Source organism: Sarcophilus harrisii, chromosome 6 (genome assembly GCF_902635505.1).
Source record: "Sarcophilus harrisii chromosome 6, mSarHar1.11, whole genome shotgun sequence".
Classification (NCBI taxonomy): Eukaryota; Metazoa; Chordata; class Mammalia; order Dasyuromorphia; family Dasyuridae; genus Sarcophilus; species Sarcophilus harrisii.
Window position 1 is genome coordinate 211,417,834 of NC_045431.1, and position 22,712 is coordinate 211,440,545.

Consider the following 22,712-nt stretch of genomic DNA (forward strand, 5'->3'; position numbering starts at 1 on the left):
AGTGAGATGTGAATTGTGATTTATTTTAGATTCAGAACTCTATTTTTGAGATTTTGTGGTTATTTTTCTTCCCAAATGACATGTAGTTCATATCCAAGCACATGTGTATGTGTCTACTCATGTTTTCTATAAATCTAATTGTTGTCCAGGGAGCTGTTCAGTTTGAACAAGATCCTATTCACTGCTATCAGTGTTGTAGGCTGGAGTTCTCCTCCAGCCCCGCTCCATTCTATTTTGTACAAATGTCCGGTGCTTCAATTCTTCCACCTGTGGACTTTGTACAGGATGATTGTCTCTTAAATATCAGACTTGGAATGCATGCCTCACTAATTTTTATTAATAAGTTTGCTAAAAGTTCATGTGTCATCATGAAGTCTTTTCTGATTAGACTATTTTTGTTTTTTTTTTCCTTTCTTTCTCAGATCTAAGTATTTATTGCAAAATATTGCCACCATTCCCTACCTCTTACCAAGTTTTTGTTTGTTCTTTTATTTATCGGTTTGCTTATTTTTTAATCCATCAACACTTATCACTGTATCTTGAATATAACAAATATTTAATGCTTATAGAATCTATATATTTATCTTGAATATAACATATTTAATAAGTTCTTATAGAATTTATATATTTATACTTAGTATAAAACCTATAACTTGTCATTAAAAACAGAAAAACTGGGTCCTAAAAGATTAAATGCACACCTTCATTATCATACTATTTTCTACAATAATTTATGCTTCTGAAGTTCATTGTGAATTAAAGACCTGAGTTTTTTCTTGGCTCTGCAAATTCCTATTCCCATGATATTAGATAACTAATTTAACCTTCCTGAAAATCAGATAAAATCATGGAGGTCTCATTAGATGATCTGTGGTGTTTCTCTCCTTTCTAAATTTTGTACTTTTTATGCTATGGGCATTTGTCTGCAGGCCATTCCGCCTATCAAATTAATAGCTGAAACAATGGATGAGCCACTTCTCTATAAATCTCAGTGTGTTAATCTAGAAGATGGGGATAACATCTATAACACCAACCTGTTGATATAAAGTACTTTGTGAACCTTAAGCAGTATAGAAATGTTCATTGTAATTATTGTAAGGTCCTAGAAGAAGAGGAGTGGGCTACATCATTCTCATCTCTATATCTTCTTTGGTATTTGGCATGTAATAGAACTTTGATTAATGTCTGCTGGATTGAATTGAATCCCATGGAGGGGAAGGTGGTCTGTTACTTCTTTAAATGAAGAATAAAGTGAATTCACTCTTATTGATCTTATTCCAGGAAACCTTCACTGCTTTGCAAGAGAAGCTATTATCAACAAGAATTCTGTCTTGCCAAGGTTCTCTCCTTCTGGAGGAGCCAAAAATCTCTTGGACTGCCGGTTAATGCCCCCTTTCCTCGGCATTTCTGTATTCGGGGGATTATTTTGGAGAAGGGCTCCACTCATTGATGTTTACCTGAAGAGTTTCACCAGATGACAAAGCAGGTGACTAAGCTTGGGCTACCCAACTGCCAGCTGGTGGTTTACAGCTACAAACCCCCAGTGGTGGAGGTGGATAGCTTTAGTGGAGTCTAAGCAAGAATCAGAAAGCTGGGGGACAAAAAAGAACAAGTCTTAAGAGCCTTAAATCTTCTTTCCGGTTTCTTTTCACAAGTGAAAGGCTTTGATATGGCATGATGGGTTATGATGCATCTTTAACAGCGGATATTTTCCCCCAAGTCTTATCTCTTTGATTTCTCCCGAGAATAGCGCTGGAAATCCTAACTCCAAAGCCCCAGCCCATGTCCATGCGGTTTCAATGGGCTGCTTGCAATCCGCCTGTTACTTTAACCAATGCCTACTCCTTCCTCCTTCTCCTCCTCCTCCGTGGGGCTCAGCTCACCTTCTGCCAAGTGATGCTGATTTAATTAGCTGGAGCAATGCTCTGAGCAGAGTTGCAGGCTCGGGACCTCCGTGCCAGGTGCTGCCCATGGTCCTTGCGCTCCATCTCCCTGGTCGCCGCTTAAACTGCTAGTAATAACAAATCCTTCAGGACATCAATAGAGTCGCCGCTTTGCTGGAGGCTGGCAGACTATTCGACAGGAGGCTTGCAGAGGCAGCCTCGTTGCCTGTGACATCACTCCTTGGAGCTCAGCCCCCCATTCGAAGCTCGCTTCCTTAGGCAGTCTGTAGGTCCGTCTGCCTGCCTGCTTTTGAGATCTGAAATCCTTCGTGGAAGGGAATTGCCTCCTTTCGGGAGCCAGGCTTTGCAAATCAGAGAATCAGGAAAAGAGAAAGGGAGGGAGAGAGCGAGAGCGCCTGAGAGAGCAGAGAAGCGGCAAGAAGAAGGGAGAGGGAGAAAGAGAAAGAAGGAAGAACGTAAGACTACAGGATGAAATTCATCACCGCATTCTACTTGTTCCCTCTCTTCCCAGCGCTGGTCTTCAGCACCAGGTGAGTAAAAAGAGATTTGATTCCCTCTCGCACTGCCTGGAATACTGTTTGTCCTGCTAGGAAGGAGGCTGGATATGAGGGTCAAAAGAAAAAGAAAGAAAAAAAGAAAGAATTCCTTCCATGTCCACATCTCTCCCCACCTCCTAAGTTGGGAGAGTCATTTTGTCCATTACAGTTTCCCCAACACTTTAGGGAGACCGTAGCCCTTAACCAGTTATATCAGCCCAAGGGAGAAAGTGTCAAAAGTGCAGAGACAGCGCTTAGAGGACAAAAGAAAATATCTCTAGTCATAAGAGTACTGAGTAGCTAACTGGCAGTTAATCATACACAGGGGGACCCAACTAAAAGGTTAGCATCAAACACTCTAGAGACACACAGAGCATATGGTGTCCTGATAGTATTATTGTGTTAACAGAATCAGCTCTTCCCTATGACAAGAAGTCCATTTTAAGGTGTGTTGTGCCAGATGTGGCTGGTGAACATCTGCCAAAACACTGTGGAAAGATAAGAAAGTTCCTCGAATCCTGGAATCATCCATGCTCTTTTTTAAACCTGGGGCTAGAAGACATGGGGAGGACATCTATGTAGTTTCCTAAAATCTAAGTAAAATCGGAGCTAATTAAATGACACACGAGGTGATTAAAAGTTAGAAGCAGCTCAGCTCTGAACACTCTCACTGGCCCTACTGTTGCAACATGCAGTCAGATACAATTAGACGACACTGCATTCTCATTGGTTATAGACAAGGCATTAAACCTGAGCACAGAGTAGCTATTTTTAGTGGAAGTTTGAAATATTGTTCCTAGAGATGAATGTTGTGATTTCCCACTGTTAGGTTCTCAAACATATTGATTGGCTCTTTGTTTTCTCAAATGGTGAATCAGGAAGATACAAAACTAAATCTCCACCCTTTGGTTCTGGCTTCTGAACCTTTTTAAATATACATATACACTCACATATACATACATATATGTGTGTATGTGTATATATATTATATATAGTATATACATACTATATGTATATATGAAATTCTTTTTTCAAAACTATTCATTTAATATCCCATTTAAAAAAGTAGGTTGGGATTTTCTTGCACAGGAGTCTGAGTTCCCTTTTTTGATGATACATTGGAAGCTTCAGTAGCAGAAGAAAACCATGGTTAAGAAAGAGAAGAGAAATCCCAAGTATTAAACTTGTTGGCTCCCTCTTCTAATTAGACTCTTTTAATATTATGATTCAGCTTTAGACAGTACTGTAGCAATTGTGAATCTCTGGATTCTTCTTTGATGCCTCCTGCCATTCATTCTGAACCTTGGTATTGTCATTTCATTATTACAGAAAGAGCCCTCTAGAGAAAAGTAGAGCTTAAACTGGGTATTTCTTCAAGTTTCTGCCATTGAATATCTTTAATCTGATATGGTCATTTAAACTCATGTGCACAGCCTTGCAATGATATCAGACAGTTATTAAAAAAAAACACAAAAAAAACTCTTCCTCCCTCTGTTTCTATACAGAAGTTTTCTCTTTCAAAAAAAAAAAAAAAACTAATTTAACCATGTCAGAAATCATTAATTTCCATTTTAACTATTGGTTCATATGATACATAAAATTAGTACCACTGGCTATTCTTTTCTTTTTTGAAAAATGATAATGGATTTTTATAAGGATAAAGTATTTAATATTAGAAATGAATATCATTCTCTTCATTAGGAGAGAAATTAGAGCATAAAATCCTTCTTGGATCACTTTGGAAATGAAACTTCTCCTGTATATGTTTGATCCCAAGAGTTTGACTTTTGTTCTCCATCAAGTCTCTGAAAAACCTTCTTCCCAGGATCCCAAATTAGACATATTTGAGATAGTGAGTCTGGGGGTTACAGGAGAAATATCTGGAAGCTGTGACAAATCTGAGTAGGGTGCTATTACATTGGAGTCACTGATCTTATTGACTAATTGAAGTACCTCATAATTTTGCACATGTTGCCTTTTGGAAAATGAAAATCATGCTTTAAATGTCATTGTACAGTAGGAAACAATCATGTTTTAATCACCTCAAATAGAAGACTATCCTTTCAGAGATATTTAAGCATTCTTGGAAATGTATGGTTTCTGTGTATGCTATTGTCTTTAAAGGCATGTGTTTTAGGAAATGAGAGTTCCTCTTTTACATTCAACACAAAGCACACAAATTCTGTCTCTCACACAAGTGAATGGGAAAAAGTTTTCTACCTCAAGGTGTCCTTGGAAGAATACATCTACCATGAACTATTTGAACAGAACTGATCTGATTAGTAAGACAGTACTTTTTCTTCCTTGCGTAGTAGCTAATGTGGTCTTCCTTTGGTCAACTTCTTTAAATGTTGGGAGTGTAGAGAGGAGAATCCTAGTTAGAAATTTATTTTCATCACTACTTACTATGTACACAAGCTGTCAAAACTTAACAACTGTCAATTCTAATAGTTATAAAGTTCTAAAATACACATGTGCATTTTAAAAGGAAATTGTATACTTGCTGAAAAATTAGGTACTGATTTTTAAAAAAAAAAGATTAGTTGTCATTATTATTGTTATAGTTTTCATAAAAAGTCAAAGATTTCTTTTTATCTGCCCCCATTCCTACCCCTCTACCTTTTTCAGTTTCTCTCTTGGTTCTGGAAAACAAATAACACAGGGAGTATTTCTCACTTTTATTCTAAGAAATCGTTTCATTTTCTCTCTTGAAAGTTTTCTTTCTAGTTGTCCTACAGGGAAGTTTTTTTTTTTTTCTTTTCTAGTCTATACTGTCAAGAGTTTGCTCTTTTAATAGAAAGCCCCATGGCAATGAAGAACATGGCTTAATTTGTTGGCAACCAGCTTGTCAGCTCTGGTGCTGGGCTATAAAATTAACAAAATGCAGCTGAATCACATAAATAATGGGGCTAATACAACATCTCATTAGTCTAGGATCCAATAACAGGATAGTAAAAACATCTAAACTTCTCTTTGGGAATTTAATAGCTAAGGCATGGAGGGTGACTGAGTGCACTAATGACATTATTGTAGAGAAATATTCCATAACTATTGCAGAGCAATTGGTATCTAACTCCATATATAAGGTACTGAAGCTCATAGCTGGATCACATATTCTTTAGCTGTCATTGGTGGGAAAAGTTCCCAGCGCTACAGGAGAAGGCTTATTCCATTGTTTTGTAAACTTTCTTTCTCTGACTGACTCTCTGGCTCTAGCTATTTTTCTGTGCCACGTCTCTGCCTGTCTACTCTTCTATTTCTTTGTCTCTACCGCTCTATCCATCTGCTCTTCTGTTTCTTTCTTTATGTATTTTTTTTTTCTGTTTTGGTCTCTCTGTACCTACCCCTTGTTCTCACCATGTCATCTCTCTGTCTCTGTCTCTCTTTGTCTCTCTGTCTATCTGTCTGTCTGTCTCTGTCTCTGTCTCTCCCCCTTCCTCTCTCTGTCTCTTTGTCTTGCTGTTTGTCTCTGTCTCTCTCCATGTGTGTCTCTTTCTCTCTCTCCATTTCTGTCTCTTTCTGTATCTCTCTCTCTCTCTCTCTCTCTCTCTCTCTCTGTCTCTGTCTCTGTCTCTGTCTCTGTCTCTGTCTCCGTCTCTCTCTCTCTGTCTCTGTCTCTCTCCCTCTCCATCTCCCTCTCCACCTCCCTCTCTCTGTCTCTTTGTCTTGCTCTCTCTCTCTCCATGTCTCTCTCTCTCTCTCTCTCTCTCTCTCTCTCTCTCTCTCTCTCTCTCTCTCTCTCTCTCTCTCTCTCTCTCTCTCTCTCTCTCTCTCTCTCTCTCTCTCTCTCTCTCTGTCTTTGTGTATGTTCTGCTCCCCTCTTCCCACCTCTTTCTCTTTGTGGGTGTTTGTCTGTCTCCTGTCTCTGCCTTTTCTGAATCTCTTTTTCTGCTCTCTCTATCTCTCTTTCTTTCAGTCTCTCTTTTTCTTTCTCCCTTTTCCTTTCTCTGTCTCTGCCTCTGTCTGTCTGTTGCTTTCTTTCTCTGTGTCTATGTCTCTCAGTACCTCTGTCCATCCATCCATTGCTCTTTCTTTCTCTCCTCCCTAGCTTTACCTTAGTTTTGATTTTTGGCTGTGGTTCAGCTCCTGCTATCTTTAAGTTCCCCTTTTAATGACTTGCTAGGGAGAATACATTCTACTTTGTTGGGGGAGTGGGGAAGAGTGAAGGTTGACTAACTTTAAATTATTCTGCATCAAGAAAGGCCCCGAGGCAGATGGCCTCTGATAGATCTCCTACTAAGTGTCACCTTGGAGGTCTCACTAGGGTCTGTGAATCTTTAGCAAACACACCACTTGTTTCTTTTGGCATCTATTTTTAGGATGTGCTGTGCTTTACATATACAATACCCTTGGTTACTATTTACTTGGTTCTTCTGTCTGCAGTTTCAAGTTAATATGTATGTTTGGAAGGTCAAATAGTACAGGATCACTTACAGTAGTCATTACGGAATGGGAAGAGTCCTAGACTTGGACAAAGTAAGCCTAGATTCCTATCTCAGCTCTAGCACTTAATGCAACATTGGGCAAGTACCATGCTTTATCTGACCTTTGATTTTCTCTTCTAGAAAATGAAAATAATATTTGATCTATTAGCTTCTTTAAAGGCTTGGTGAATCTCAAAGTGGTGAAGAAATATTCTTTTGTCATCTAGGTGCCATTTTGTAAAAACAAAATGAGTACACCATACATAAAGATAGATAGAACTGATGTTGTCTAAATAGTTTCAGTGGCTCAAAATTTTATAACTATATTTTAATATTATATATTAATTATATTACTAATTAACATTAATATAATAAAGTACTTTGCTTTCTTTGTGCCTCAATTTTTTTCTTCTCAAAAATGAAAACGTAAATTATCTTTGTCCTACTTGCTTCTCAAAGTTCTAAAGACTTTGTGAATCTCACAGTAGTCTAGAAATGACCTTTTGTCATCTAGAGGTTATTTTTTAAAAAATAAAATAAGTACACCACATAGAGATAAATGTAATCTATTTGGTCTGTCACAGTTTTTGTAGTCCAAAAATGTATAACTATATTTTCATTTCAATATGTTAATTATATTTTATATTTCTAATTAATATCAATATATTATTATCATTAACATTTTTAAAATAAGCATTTTTTTCCTAAAGAAAAATTTTGAGCTTGGTTACCATGAAGTTGGTACAAATAATTCACTTAGTTATATCCCATCAAAATGACAATTAATATTTAGTTAGAATCTATTAAAGGGATCCTTCCAGTATCTCCACAATATTTAAACTCTCCCAATGTCCTTCTACCCTGATGTCCCTAAACATGGCTAGATATTTTCTAGCCTTAAAAAAATCAGGCAAAAATTCCATCCCTTTAAATACTATCATATCTTCAAACTATTTTTCTACATTTTTTTTCTTTTCACAGCCAAACTCCAAGAAAATGCTGTTAAACTCCAATTTATCACCTCCTTGGTTCTAATTCCTTCCCAATTTGACTTTCCTACCTCTTGACTGAACTGCAGCCTCCTTCAAGGTGACTGATTTCCTCTTTATTTAAAAGCCTTTTTCCAAGTGTCATTGTTCTTGGCTTCTTTCTAATTGTTGACCATCTTCTCCTTCTGGATATTCTCCCCCTAGGTGTTTATGACACAGATCTCTCCTGGCTTTTTTTTCCAGTATGTCTTAATATTCTCAGTCATCCATGGATTTCCAATGTGTTGGTTTATCTCAGCAATCTGAGCCAAAACTACTATTATTCTTCTCCTTTGCCTCTATTCTTACTTGGTAAGCTAATCAGTTTCTGTGTGTTTAATGATCACCACTATGCTTATCACTCCCAAATTTAGATATCTATTTACTGGAATCATTAACTGCCTGCTGAGTCTCCATCTCTGATTGGTTAATTCATCCATGATTCTCCACTTAAGAAAGTACACACATCCAATCATGCTTATACCTAACCCCATGACTCCCTAAATACCTACTGATTGTTTCCTTCATATGGGTAATCCCTATTCCCATCTCTAACTTTTTATCTTTCTTCTGTGTGTTTTCTACCCTCATTAGGATGTAAGCTTCTTGAGATCAGGAGTCATTTTATTAGATTTGCATTTCTTAGCACTTAGCACAGTGCCAGGCAAATAATGCTTAATAAATGTTCAGTCTATTCTTCTAATCAGTCTGTCATTTGAGCCATCAGTATATTGATCTGCTGGATGAAGCCATCTGGGTGTCCCTTAAGCGTCTGCAAATCAACTTTTCTAAGACAGAGCTCACTATTTGTTACCCTAAATCTTTCTTGTAACTGTTCAAGTATTCACTTCTTTGCAGTCACCCACAGTTAGTGTACCAGAAGTCACTGCTGACTGTTAACTCTCACTTAACCATTGGTTGCTCTTCAATGCATTTAATTTTCTAGTATCTAATATCATCTTCTTTTCCTTCTCCTCCTCCTCCTCTTCTTCCTCCTCTTCCTTCTCCTTTTCTAACCCTTTCTCTTTGTCATCCTCTTCTTCCTTTTTCTTCATCTTCTTCTTCCTCAGCTTCTCCTCCTCCTCCTCCTCTTCCTCCTCTAGATGCCTCCTGCATCTTTGTCTTTGTCTTCCTCTCCATCTCCGTCTCCTCTTCCGTCTTTTCTTTGCAACATCTCTTATATTCATCTCTCTCCTCACACCAGAATCTCTCTAGTCTGAGCCCATATCACTTCTCAATTAAATTATTGAAAAATCTACTTAATTTAACTTCCTGTCTCCAGCCTTTCTCCCCCTCAAGCTGTCAAAGTGATATGCCTAAAGCTCATTTCTGAATATGTTACTTCTCTACTCAAGAAGCTTCACTAGCTCACTATTGCTGTGAGGATAAAATAAAAATAAATTAATATAAATTAAACATTAAACATTAAACATGTTTTCTATAATAATGGGTTTCCAGTCTATTTTTTAAAACTAATTACACATTTTTTCTCTTCTTTCTATCATCTGTTTTAAATTTCCTTTTGTGTGTTGTCTTTACCCATTACCCTACCCTTTGTGGCAGGGATTTTTGCTTATAGTTGTCTTTTCAGCATTTTGCTCTGGGTTTAACTTGTAATCAGTGCTTAATAAAGGCCTGCTGAATTGACCTGTTGATTCCCCTTCCTACCCTGTAAGCTTGAGACAATCTGCTTTACTTCCTGTTTGTTATGCAAAATATTTCATCTCCTGCCAACTTGTCTTTGGACAGAATGTCACATAAACCTGGAATGCTTTTCTTCTTCTTTTCTGCCTTTTAGAATGCATATCTCTTCACATATTTCATAAACCCTAAAAAATACCAGATCTCCTTCCCCTTCAGCAGTCAAATGAAATGACTGATAGCAGAGAATGTCATCCTTTTGAATTGGTAATCTATTTTGCTTAGCGTAGTCCTATTCACATAATAAATATTTATTGTTTGATAATTGATTGAAATGGTTATTTGAAAAGATTATGGGTCCACTTCAAATAGGAATATTACTAATCTGACATAATCAAGGAAATAGTGCGAAAAAAAATACTAATCTTGAAATGTAGAGACCTGAGTCCAAGCTTAGCAATGTGATGATTAATTTGCTTTTTGTCACATTGCTGTTTTCTTCTTTTTTGATCCTCTGTACTCTATCACTAAAATTAATGGGATGACTTATGTGGATTCTAAGAATGTTCCAGGTTTATGATCCTCAAGAACTTAAGAGACTTTTCAGCTTTGCAATGAATTGGCGGTTGAAAATTTTGACATTTTGAAATTTTAATTCCAGACTTCAGATGGTTCCCATTAATAATTTTCAAATGCAATATTTGGGGATTATCTGTGAGTATTAAATTCACCCTGTGGTTGATTCCAGATAAATCTCTAATGGAGTAAGATTTGACTTGTACATCTGAAATTAAAGTTTATATAGTAGAGATGAACCCCTGCAACAACCAAAAAAACTGAGAAAAATGAAGGTTTCTTCTACCTTAAAATGTAATTGTGTATATGTTTTCCTATTGCTAGTTTTAAAGAGGTGTCATAATTCCTTTAAAAGGGAAAAAGATGCCAGGTAGTATTTGAGATATCATAGCATAGTAGCTAAAGAACTGGATTAGAAGTTAGGAGTATTTGGATTGTACCCTTTTTACCACCATGTCAGTAATATCTAAGTGCCTTAGGCTACTGCCAAGATTTATCTTCTACATCAGAGGTATCAAATAGATAGTCCACAAACTCCCCAGTTCTGACTGAACCAGATTAATGGGACATATTTAACACAATAAATCAAAATACAATAAAACACTGCTAAAATTACGTTTGAAAACTTAGTGATAGTCCTGCCATTTCTGTTTCTTAAGGAAATTTTCTATGCTGACAAAATAGACCAGGCATATAAAAAAATGATAAAATATCAATATACGCTAAAGTTTGAAAAGTTCTTGATATTTTCTCATTATGTGCTTATAACCTCCCTGGGAGTTGACTCTACTATTATCCCTGATTTTATGATGAAGAAAGTGGTGTTGAAAATGGTCAAGGGACTTGCTGTATATCATAGAGATAGTCAATTTCTGAGGCAGGATTTGAACTTGGTTCTCCTTGACTCCAAATCTAGAAGTCTACATACTATTTCACCCATCTATCCATGTTTCATGATAACATGCCGGAAAGTACAATGTTTTGGAAATCAAGATGTGAGTTCTATTCCCAACCCTGTCACTCATGATCAGTTTAACTTGACTCATCCAGATGCCATTGGCAACAGTCAAATGCCTAGTGTATTAGATAAATTGTAAAATCCTTTTCAAGTCCCTAAATTCTGTGGATCCATAAGTTAAATATTCAAAATACTGTCTTCTGTGAATTTAGAATGTTTATTGAATTTAAGAGTCTAATTAATACATTGTTGGTGGAGTTGTGAGCAGATGCAACCATTCTGGAGAGAAATTTGGAATTGTGCCCAAAGGGCTATCAAACTGTGCATACCCTTTGATCTTGTTGTTTCTACTGGGTTTATATCCCAAAGAAATTTTAAAGAAGGGAAAGAGATCCAAATGTGCCTTTTTATAGTGGCTAGAAACCGAAAACTGAGTGGATGCCCATCAGTTGGAGAATGGCTGAATAAGTTATGGTATGTGAACGTTATGGAATATTATTGGTCTATAAGAAATAATCAGCAGAATGATTTCAGAGAGACCTGGAGAGACTGATGCTGAGTGAAATGAGCAGAACCAGATCATTGTACACAGCAACAAGATTATGTGATGATCAATCCTGATGAACATGGCTCTTCTTAACAATGAAATGATTCAGTCCAGTCCGATGATTTTGTGATGAGGAGAACCATCTATACCCAGAGAGAAGTCTGTGGGAACTGAGTGTGGATCACAACATAGCATTTTCACTCTTTTGTTGTTGTTTGCTTGCATTTTATTTTCTTTCTCATATTTTTCCTTTTTTATTTGATTTTTCTTGTGCTGCAAGATTATTGTATAAATATGTATGCATATTTTTGATTTCATATCTATTTTTATCCTGTTTAACAAACACATATTGGATCACTTGCCATCTAGGGGAGGGGAGAAAGGGAGTGAAATTGGAACACAAGGTTGTGCAAGGGTTAATGTTGGGAAATTATCCATGTATATGTTTGAAAATAAAAAGCTTTAATAAAAAATTTTAAGAGTCCAGAGTTATGTTTTATGCTTGAAAAGGACATGTCCTAGAACTTGAGACTGTCTCCTTTCTATTCACCAAAGCCAATAATGGAGAATATATGATGTAATTGCTTCCACTAGATGTAAATACCCCCAAAAAATAAATCATCATTTGAATGAAATCTTCAAATGGTCTTGTCCAGGAGCTGGCAGGGAGAGGCAAATTTTTGGATATAGTTCAGCTGGCTGACCCTGAAAGTAGTGAATAAAGGTCTGACAAAGACAGGAAAACTGAAAAGAGGGAAAGGGAATAAATATACATGATCAGGATCAACCTTATGCTTTGACAGATGATTTCCTCTTGTTGTTTACATTTCCCTTTCCTAAGAATCTCCTTCTAATATTGATTGATTGAAATTTTACCACTAGAGATTCATTTCTCTAAAAGTTTGATAGATATCCTTTGTGGCAGTCAATCTTCAATGAAAAGGAAAATATGCCTAGGAAAGTGAAAAGTCAGTCTTTATCACCTAATTCCTTTTTTTGGGAGGAGATAGAGGGGAGTGGAAACACTTTAAAATAATCCTTTTTTTATGAATAGCATCTGGAGAGAGGAAGGAAATGTTGGGCAGCGATAGCTTGGCAAAAAATAGAAGCAAAGAAATGTCCACAACACATGTAAACTACTTAAAAATTTGCTTCTATGTGATTAACAAGGAATAAATCTTGATTAGTGAACTAAAAGGTTTTTAGAGTAAATGAACAGTTTTTGTAAGTCTTAGAATCTTGATATAAATCTCTTATGTCAAACATTCTGAATACTAAGAGGCCAGTTGAGACCTTTCAATCACAGTCTTCTTGTAACTGATCCTTATGTTAAGTAACAATAGGACTGCTGCATGGGAAAATTTATTTAGTTCTCCCCTAAAGACTTGTGTTGATTTTCATTGCTGTGAGCACTGGGACACCTTTCAGTGGAGAGATAGATTTCCTCATATTATTTGTAGAAAAATAAGCAGTTAGATGGCACAGTAGATAGAGTGATAGACCTGAAGTCAGGAATACTCATCTTCCTGAGGTCAAATTAGATACTTTCTAGCTGTGTGACCCTTGACAAATCACTTAATCCCATTTTCCTCAATTTTCTCATTTACAAAATAAGCTGGAGAAGGAAATGGGAAACTGCTCTGGTATCTTTGGCTAGAAAACCCCAAATGGAGTGTCATAGAATTGGATATGACCAAATACAGATTTGTAGAGATTACAGTGGTGGGATTGGAATTAGGGTGACCAAAATATCAAATTCTCTTCAGAAGTTTTTGGTTGCATGACTCTGGCAAATTTAATGTCTGTGAGTCTCAATTTACTTAATATAAAAATGGGGTTAATGAAAGAATCAGGCACCTAGCATTGCTGTGAGGATCAAAGAATTTCATGTATGTTATATGCTTGGAAAAACTTAAAGTACTTTGGAAACTCTGCTGTTATTGATACTATTATTAAATTTAATTTAATGTGCTTTTCTTTAACCACCATCAACAGATAAGGTACTTGATCACATAGGCATTTGTACTATCATAACATTGTATAATTTCTCATGTAGAGGAATGATTAATCTTGGGTCACTTGGGCCTTTAGGGCAGAACCAATAACTATGGGTGGTTGTGATAAAGAAGCAAATGTAGGTTTGATGTAGGAGTGGGGTGATAGAAAGAAAAAAATTCTGAAAATGAGAGCTGTACAAGAGCATGTGCCTTGAGAGGTAGTGATGGACTTATCCATTATTAAAGGTTCTAAAAACAAAACCAAATAAACTTAAAAAATAAGTGCCAGATATTTTAATATTGGTGTTAAATGTTTTATTCAAGGGTCACACAGAGAGTAAATAACAGAAGTAGTATTTGGACCCACCGTTTGAGCTATTTTTCTTTACATTATGTGTCAGTTTCCAAATTGACCTTTCCGTTAGACTTGAAGTTAATATTCTGTGTACATTTTAGACATTAGTGGAAATTTTCTCTGGAAAAGTGGTGGGTAGATTATGCAATGCTTTGTATATGTTGACCTATAAAAATGATTCTGAGTTGTCATGGTGTGGTATCTCCACAACAGGGAATTTGCCAGTTGTCAAGGAATAGGGCTATAAATAATCTCTGGGTTTTATGTGTAGCAATGGATTAAAATTAATTTGGAGTTAATATTTCTTCTGGTTTATTAATTGATTATGTTCAGTATTTATTGTGAAAACCATGTGAAAGTAGCTGTGCTGATCGTAGACTGATCTTGCCAGATGCATTTATATGTAGAAAGCAAAATTGTTCTTTAGAATTGTCCAATGTATGACTGAGTGTACACATTTGCAGTCAAAGAAGATTTTGAGTTTTTATAATACATCTTATTCTGGTGCTACAGGCCTGTATTATGTTCCACTTGGGACACTTCAGCTGCTTCACACTCCCACTGAGAACCATTTGTAGTAAAACATACATGCAAGAAAGAAAATGGGAAAAAAATGAAAAAAAAATCAATAACTAACGCCCAAGTTGAAATTCTGGACTTAACCAAAATACTCATGTAAATATTACTGAAAGCATTTCACTCACTATAATCATTAAGAAGCACAAAGTGAAAGAATTATTCTCAATAATTTTACAGGTGAGGAAACAGAGCTCAAAGAGCCTCAGTGATTTGAGCGTAAGTAAACACCGAGTAAGTCTGAGTCTCTTGACTCCAAGTTGAGTGTTCTTTTCACTGCCCATGTTGCCAATATGTGTTGGTATATGCCCTTGTGGGATGCTGCTAGGTATTGTAGATGGAGTATAAAAGTTAATAATCAATTCTTAAGAGGCAGGAAATAGCCTATATGCTTTTATTTATTGATAGAGTTATGTTTTAGGGAAAAAATATCTTTTGAACTTCAATTATTTTTCTACCTTGAGATTATTATGTCTTACTGTGTTTGATGTAGGATATTTGTGGTAATTGGAGGTGCTCACCAAGAACCCAATATGATATTCCTTTCATCTAGACATGAAACAGTACCTCTCTCTCTCTCTCTCCTTTTTAATAAAGTAGACCCTGGGCTTTGCCAAAATATGTTTTAAAAGACTTCTGAGTAGGAAAATCTCATGAAAACTTTCTTATGGACGAGGAGCCAGATCTGGTGTGCAGGCTTGCTGTACCCTTTTCAGGGCTGCTCATCCACTTTCCATGCCCACCTTTCACCCAACTTAAACCTCTAGCTCCAAAAAGCTATAACATGAACATACCCCAGTAAAACTGTCTTGAAAGAAAGACTAAACTAGGTTGAGAGTTAACTAACAGGCTTCATACCCATCAGTCAATGAGGGGGTATCTACACCAAGTATATGAAAACTTCTCCTATTTAAATAAATGGATGAGAACAATTTGTTCCAAGAACCATGAAGGCAGATGAAGTTGGTTTTGTGAAATGCTTAGAATTTAGTCATGCAAAAAAGATGCCAAGGTCATCAACTGCATTCTAGTCCATCATCAGTCATCTTCACTCCTTTCCTGCCACTGTGAGAGAATAAGGCTGATGGCTTTGTACAACTCTTCTGTTCTTAAATCTAATTCATGCTTGGGTCAACACCCCCCTTGTATTGTTCCTCTTCAAAACTGAAGGACAAGCAATAACAACAACCAAAATGATGATGCTGAAGGAGAAAAAAATGTTAGGAAATAATACACTTTATCTATGTTTACTTCCCTCCCCCTTTCTTTCCCAAGAGCCAAGAATCTAAAGTTGAATTTGTGTATATTGAAGTCTGTTGTCTTACAAATTAGCTCTCTAAATTCAGTCATTGACATATTAGATATAGCTAGATTCTTGAACAAAATTACAAATGGACCAAAATTGTTGTCTCCTGATCTTTCTAAGGTTCTTTGGGAATCACTTCTTCATTCCTACCAACACGTTTGCTCTGAAGTAGTACTGGGTTTGGATTGAGTCACAACCTTGTTTTCTGATACTTCCTTTTTGACACTGTTTAGCTTTCTAATCATAGATGAGTGAATTGACCTGGGTAAACCTATTTCCTCATTGGTAAAATGAGAATAATGCTGGCTACATTTCTTATTTCACAATGTTGTTTTGAAAAACAAATTAAAAAACCATTTAATTTATTTTGAATTCTTCAGAGACAACATGAGTGTCTCTCAGAGGTTGTTGATACCCACTGTTGTCAACTTTTCCTGCTCTCTCTCCCAAAGAATTATTCCATCTTCAAAGCATTTCCTTTCCTGGATCAAAATATTTAGTTTGTAAATGTGCAGTATATTTTGTTGGAGTTGAAAGATAAAAGACTGGTCAAATTCATAAAAGTATAATGATATATAATATAATAACATAATATAATAATATATGATATATCAAAAGTTCATGAAGTGTGAGTTGTGACTCTATATGGCATCTTACTGAATGTGCGAGTCACAAATTTGTAATTTATTATTGGTAAATGTTTGACTTATATATCTATTTTATGTGTCTGTATAACTGGGATTGTGTAAAAATTCCTCAGGCAAAATGGGATGGTGAGTGGAAAACATTTGAGAAGACCTGATTTATATAATAACTTCTATAAGTTAACATACATTTAACACATGGTTCAATCTTTTTGCATAAGGCTTTCTTTAATCATGGAGAATAATTTCTCAGTACTTGGTGCCTGCACAATGGCCAGTCAGTGAGGATTTGAGAGATAGGAAGAAGCTTAGTTTTCTGGTTTCCAGCACTGAGTTACCAGTCTCTACCAAGAAAGACTCTTATGCAAATACATTGATCCTCTAGTTGCATTTGCTAAATATAGCCAATTGAAAGGTAGGGAGCATAGTAGGTAGGGTGCTATAATTCTTTCAACAAAGTTAAGTCTTGCCATTGTCACATATTCTTGTAACCTTAGACTAGTCACTTAATCTTTTAATTTCTCATGCAGCTCTTAAATTGCAGAGTAGGTTATCTTGCTTGATTAAGGGATTGATTGAGGGAATTTCTTCGCAGAATAAATACAATCATAAACCTGTCCTAGTGCTTTTCTTCTTCACCTGTCCTCTGAGAAATTAATAAATGTAAATAAGATATATGAAATGAATTAACCTTAGAAACTTTTCACTCTGATCCTTCCATTACCTTTTCAATTGAAATATAGTGGCCACAGAAGAAAAAGAAAGAAAGTAAAGGAAGAAAGGGAGAAAAAAGAAATAATTTTAATCCTGCTTGGATTGACCAAGCCAAGAATCACAGGGAAATTTGCATTTTCTGGATTTGGAAGTGAGGGGAATCATTTGTAGATTCAATTGTTGTTTGATACATTTCAAGTTTAAGTACTCTTGGGTCTCAGTTTTTTTTAGTTTCCCAGTAGCCGTTTTTTGACATTAACTTTAATACATGGAGATCATAAAGTGTCCTCATCAGTTGAGGACTGTCCCATGTGGAGCTTAGAAAGTATTTCCCTGAATATGTCTTTTGGCATAATATTTGAGCAGAATACGATATGTGGGCAATTAATTTGTGTCTAAATTTAAGGGGCAGCTAGGAAAGGACAGAAACATATAACGTTAGGTAGTTTTCATTTTCTCATTAGGGAAAACAACCAAATTCAACTGTACAAAATATTCTCATGGCATTTAGGCCTAGAATGGATATTAGAACTCATTAACCATTTGTCTTTCCTTTAAATGAATCCTATTAGGTTTCAGCTTTAAAGTTCTCTATCTTTTAAACTTTAAACCTCTTCCACACCTCATCAGTGATAGAAATATTTTTCTATAGAAAACACACATACAAACCAAAACCAAAAACAAATTTGAATTCAAAAGAAACCCTAAATGAAAGAGAGGAAATAAATTTCTTAAGTTTATACAGTGAGTTTGAGGAGAAGATGGGGCTAAAATCATAGGATAACCTTTCAAAGTTTATACAGTACTTTTATCTTACTTGAATTCCACCTCAAGCCAGAATTTACCATAGGTATTATGTCCACTTTATTGATAAGGAAACATCATCAGAATAAGTAACTTCAAACAAGTAACATAAAACTACTAAAGTTGTCCCAAATTCTTATTCTTATTCCCTTTTATATCATACCATCTCTCCTCAACAATAAGAAGTAAACCGAATCCTAAAATGAAACAACAAATGCCTTTAACATTTTGGATGTAATTTAGTTAGGCTATTTTATGCCAGTAATGATAGAAGCAAAAGGATATACATAAGGGCAGCTCATTTTAATGAACAGTGCAGATAACAATGGACATTAGCCTACCTTTTCAATCTTTCACTGTCCTGAGGAAGCTATACAATTCTCCTCCCATCAGCATGTTTTCTTTTAATTCTAAACTGAAAAAAATTAAGGATATATCCCTTGCTTGCTTTACCCCAAAATACTTACTTTCCAATGAGTAAGGGTAAGAAGTATATATCCCAGTCCTCATCTTTTTTTTTTTTTTTTTAAATGAATTTTTTCTCTTCTCACATTTGTGGGAATTTACCTATGATCTTGGCAGCCAATTAGCCTGTAGCAACGTGCAGCCAGAAGAGAGATAAAGCTTCAATGAAATATATAAAAAACAAGGAAATGTGGGGAAAATTTTGAGATAACTCAACTGTAAAAAGCAGATGTGCATGAAGTAGCTTAAGATGGGATGTCAAGAACCAGTAAGTTGTTCCTACTGACTCAGCAAAATAAAACACATTTCATAAGCTTGGAGACAAGAAGGAAAAAGATATTTCTTCCAAATGGCCCTTTTAGTAATGGGATGCACACACACACACACACACACACACACACACGCATACAAGAGGTAAAGGGCTGGTTTTAGAGTAATGAGTACTGGTTTCCAATATATTTATGACAGACTGGTTGTGTGATAAAGGATAATAATCCAACGTCTCAATGTTGTATGTGATTCTCTAAGAATATGCAGCCCATGTTATTTAGTATCAATGGAAGAGTTTTGCATTGAAGTCACCTGTGTCCTTGTATCTCTGCAAAAAAAAAAAAAAATCCATCATTACCACCACCACTACCACCAAAAATTCTCTACATATTATTAGCATATTACTTGGATGTATCATTCATATGTATTGTTTATTCTTCACTATTGAAGGAAAATGTGGACACAAAGAAAAGTGAATTTGGGATTAAGAAAACTGGCTTCAAATCCTATATTAGCTGCTCATCACATGGATAAGAAGCACTGATCTTGTCAATGCCCTCAGTCAACTGCTAAGATTTATGTTTATATACATATAGAGAGATAGCAGCCTCAAATATTCTGATTTGCTGAAGAAAAAAATAGAAAAGGCAGTCATAATATACTTCTCTCATAGTAGAATAATAAATACTTTATTTCTAACTTCTTTTATTATTGTCACTATGAATTATAAATTCCAAGGCCAAAGGTCCTTAGAAGCCTTCTACTATAATATCTTTATTATATAAATGCTAAGTGACTTCACATAATACACCCTTGGCCAACAATGTATGTCTAAATCGAGACTTAAGAATATGTTTTTCTGAGTCACAGGCCAGCTCTCAATTTTATCTTCCAGAATTCTCTATTACTAGCAGGACAATATGATGGTAGAGAAAGAGCAGTAGAATTCTGTGTCTTTGTACAAAAATATGTACTCTCTCTGGGATCCAATTTAAATGGAGCAAATAAGTGTTTACAAAGCTTAAAGTCAGTCCTGGAGATGGCAGATTCAGGGTTTACCTCTAATAAATAGTGACTGTGTTAGCTGAGGCAAATCACTTACTATCTTGGTGTTCCAAAGGATCTTCTAAAACTACAGATATCAGGGAAGTTCAGATGTACACTAGTAAGGGGTTTTTGATCTTCAAAGATTTCCTTAAAACAAAGAAACCCAGATCTAGACTAACCCCATCCCCTAAAGAAAAGCCACACTTTTACTTCTTAGCTCCCAAATTGAGAGGATTCAAGGGATCATGCTAATTTAAACTTAGATAGTGTTGTAAAGTTTGCAAAGTATTTTACCCCTTAATAGCTCTGTGATATGTTATATAAAGATAATTAGGCATCTTTTAGGAGAGAAAACTTGATGCTTAGAGGCATTCACTCGTTTGTCAATGTTCAGAGAACTAATTCCAGTTGAAACCCAGTTATGAATTCAAGGAAACTGACTAAGAAATCAGTGCTATATTTATTGAACTATATTTTCTCTAGAAATCAGTGCTATATTTATTGAACTAGAAGGTTCCCAGTTTTTTAGTTTCTGGATCTCTTCATATTTTCTCCCTCCTTCCCTTCCCTTTCTCTTTCACCCTCCTTCTCTCCCTTACACACACACACACACACACATACACTCTCACACTCTCTCTCTCTCTCTCTCTCTCTCTCTGTCTTCCTCCCTCCCTTCCTCCCTCTCTCCTCCTCCTTCCCTCTCTTTCTCCTCCCTCTCTCTCTCTCTGCCTCTCTGTCTCTCTCCCTTCCTTCTTCCCTCACTCCTTTCTCTCTCTCTCTCTCTCTCTCTTTCTCTCTCTCTCTCTCTGTCTGTCTCACCCTGTCTCTCTCTCTCTGTCTCTGTATCCCTATTTGTCTCTCTCTTTATTTCTCTTTTTATTCATTCATTCTTGTATTACTATGGGCTCTATATACTAGTCCTTAGTCCTTGGGTCAGCTTGAAAAAGGCCAAGGTAGAGAAATAGCTAAATCTAAAAAAATAACAGAAGGTAGGAGCATGACATTGGAACTCTCTCTTCCAGAAGAAAATCTATGTGTAGAAAACTTGTAGAATAAAGGAGACTTAGAGGAGAAATTCATATATTTTTATATGATGCTTTAAAATGTGCAAAACACTTTATTTTTATTTATTTATTTATTTATTTATTTTTAAAAATTTTAATAGCCTTTTATTTATAGGTTATATGTATGGGTAACTTTACAGTATTGACATTTGCCAAACCTCTTGTTCCAATTTTTCCCCTCCTTCCCCCCACCTCCTCCCCCAGATGGCAGGATGACCAGTAGATGTTAAATATATTAAAATATAAATTAGATACACAATAAGTATACATGACCAAAACATTATTTTGCTGTACAAAAAGAATCAGACTCTGAAATATTGTACAATTAGCCTGTGAAGGAAATCCAAAATGCAGGTGGGCAAAAATAGAGGGATTGGGAATTCAATGTAATGGTTTTTAGTAATCTCCCAGAATTCTTTCTCTGGGCGTAGCTGGTTCAGTTCATTACTGCTCCATTGGAACTGATTTGGTTGATCTCATTGCTGAGGATGGCCAGGTCCATCAGAATTGATCAACATTTAGTACTGTTGTTGAAGTGTATGATGATCTCCTGGCCCTGCTCGTTTCACTCAGCATCAGTTCATGTAAGTCTCTCCAGGCCTTTCTGAAATGATCCTATTGGTAATTTCTTACTGAACAATAATATTCCATAATATTCATATACCACAATTTATTCAGCCATTCTCCAACTGATGGACATCCATTCAGTTTCCAGTTTCTAGCCACTACAAAAAGGACTGCCACAAACATTCGTGCACATACAGGTCCCTTTCCCTTCTTTATGATCTCTTTGGGATATAAGCCCAGTAGTAACACTGCTGGATCAAAGGGTATGCACAGTTTGATAACTTTTTGAACATAGTTCCAAACTGCTCTCCAAAATGACTGGATGTATTCACGATTCCACCAACAATGTATCAGTGTCCCTGTTTTCCCACATCCCCTCCACCATTCCGCATTTTCCTGTCCTGTCATTCTAGCCAATCTGACAGGTGTGTAGTGGTATCTCAGAGTTGTCTTAATTGTGCAAAATACTTTAAACATATTCGCAGATTTGAGCCATCAAATTAACTGTGGGAAGTAGGGACTCCCAAGCCTATCTATCTTAGTGTCTGCTTAGCCACCAATCACATTTCTATAGCTAGATGTATCCATATATCTAGATGAAGAAGATGGGAAAACAAAGTTATGATTTATCAGTCTTACCATTCTTTCCTTCCCTCTCTCTTCTCCCTGAATCATCATCCCCTCTCTTTCTATAAATAAAAAAAAAGCACAGAGAGCTTAAATGACTTATTCTTGGCCATGTAGCGAGTAATTGTTGGGTATGGCTAACTAGATAGATAGAGTGGCAGGACTAGAGTCAGGAAGACTCATATTCCTGAGTTTAAATCTGCCCTCAGATACTAGCTGTGTAACCTTGGGAAAGTTACTTGAATCAACTTTTCCTCAGTTTCCTCATTATTAAAAAATGTTCTGGAGGAGAAAATGGCACACCACCCTTGTATCTTTGCCAGAACACCTCAAATGGGGTCACAAAGAGTTGGAATGGATTGAAACTACTGAACAAAAATTACTTAGGTTATAGGATTAGAAGTCAGCTTTTCCTGACCCTGAGCTCAGTACTATATGTTCTATTCTGTGCAAATTCTCCAGGTTTTATTTACAATTAAAATATAAGAAAGTTATGTTTGCCCCATTTTCTCATTATTTCACCAAACTCTCTTGAGAAACTCCAAACCTAAAATAATAATAATTACAATTATGGTAAGGATACAAATTAAGCTCAATAGTCCCTTGGCTGAAGACCTGTCTTCAGTTCCTTGGAGTAAGCCTTTTGGGATATTGACCAAAAA

At 36.0% G+C, this 22,712-nt stretch overlaps 1 protein-coding gene across 2 annotated transcripts in view; it reads left to right on the forward strand.

The window, feature by feature from the left end:
* The first annotated feature begins 1,895 nt into the window (after positions 1-1,895).
* The window catches only part of LUZP2 (leucine zipper protein 2), a 684,014-nt gene continuing 663,197 nt past the window's right edge, over positions 1,896-22,712 (forward strand). Inside the window, exon 1 of one of the 2 annotated variants that reach the window (XM_031941821.1) lies at positions 1,896-2,434. In XM_031941821.1, the coding sequence (XP_031797681.1) occupies positions 2,373-2,434 (62 nt within the window). In that variant the 5' untranslated portion in view covers positions 1,896-2,372. The remainder of the gene's footprint in view (positions 2,435-22,712) is intronic. The other variant, XM_031941822.1, reaches the window with a different exon arrangement.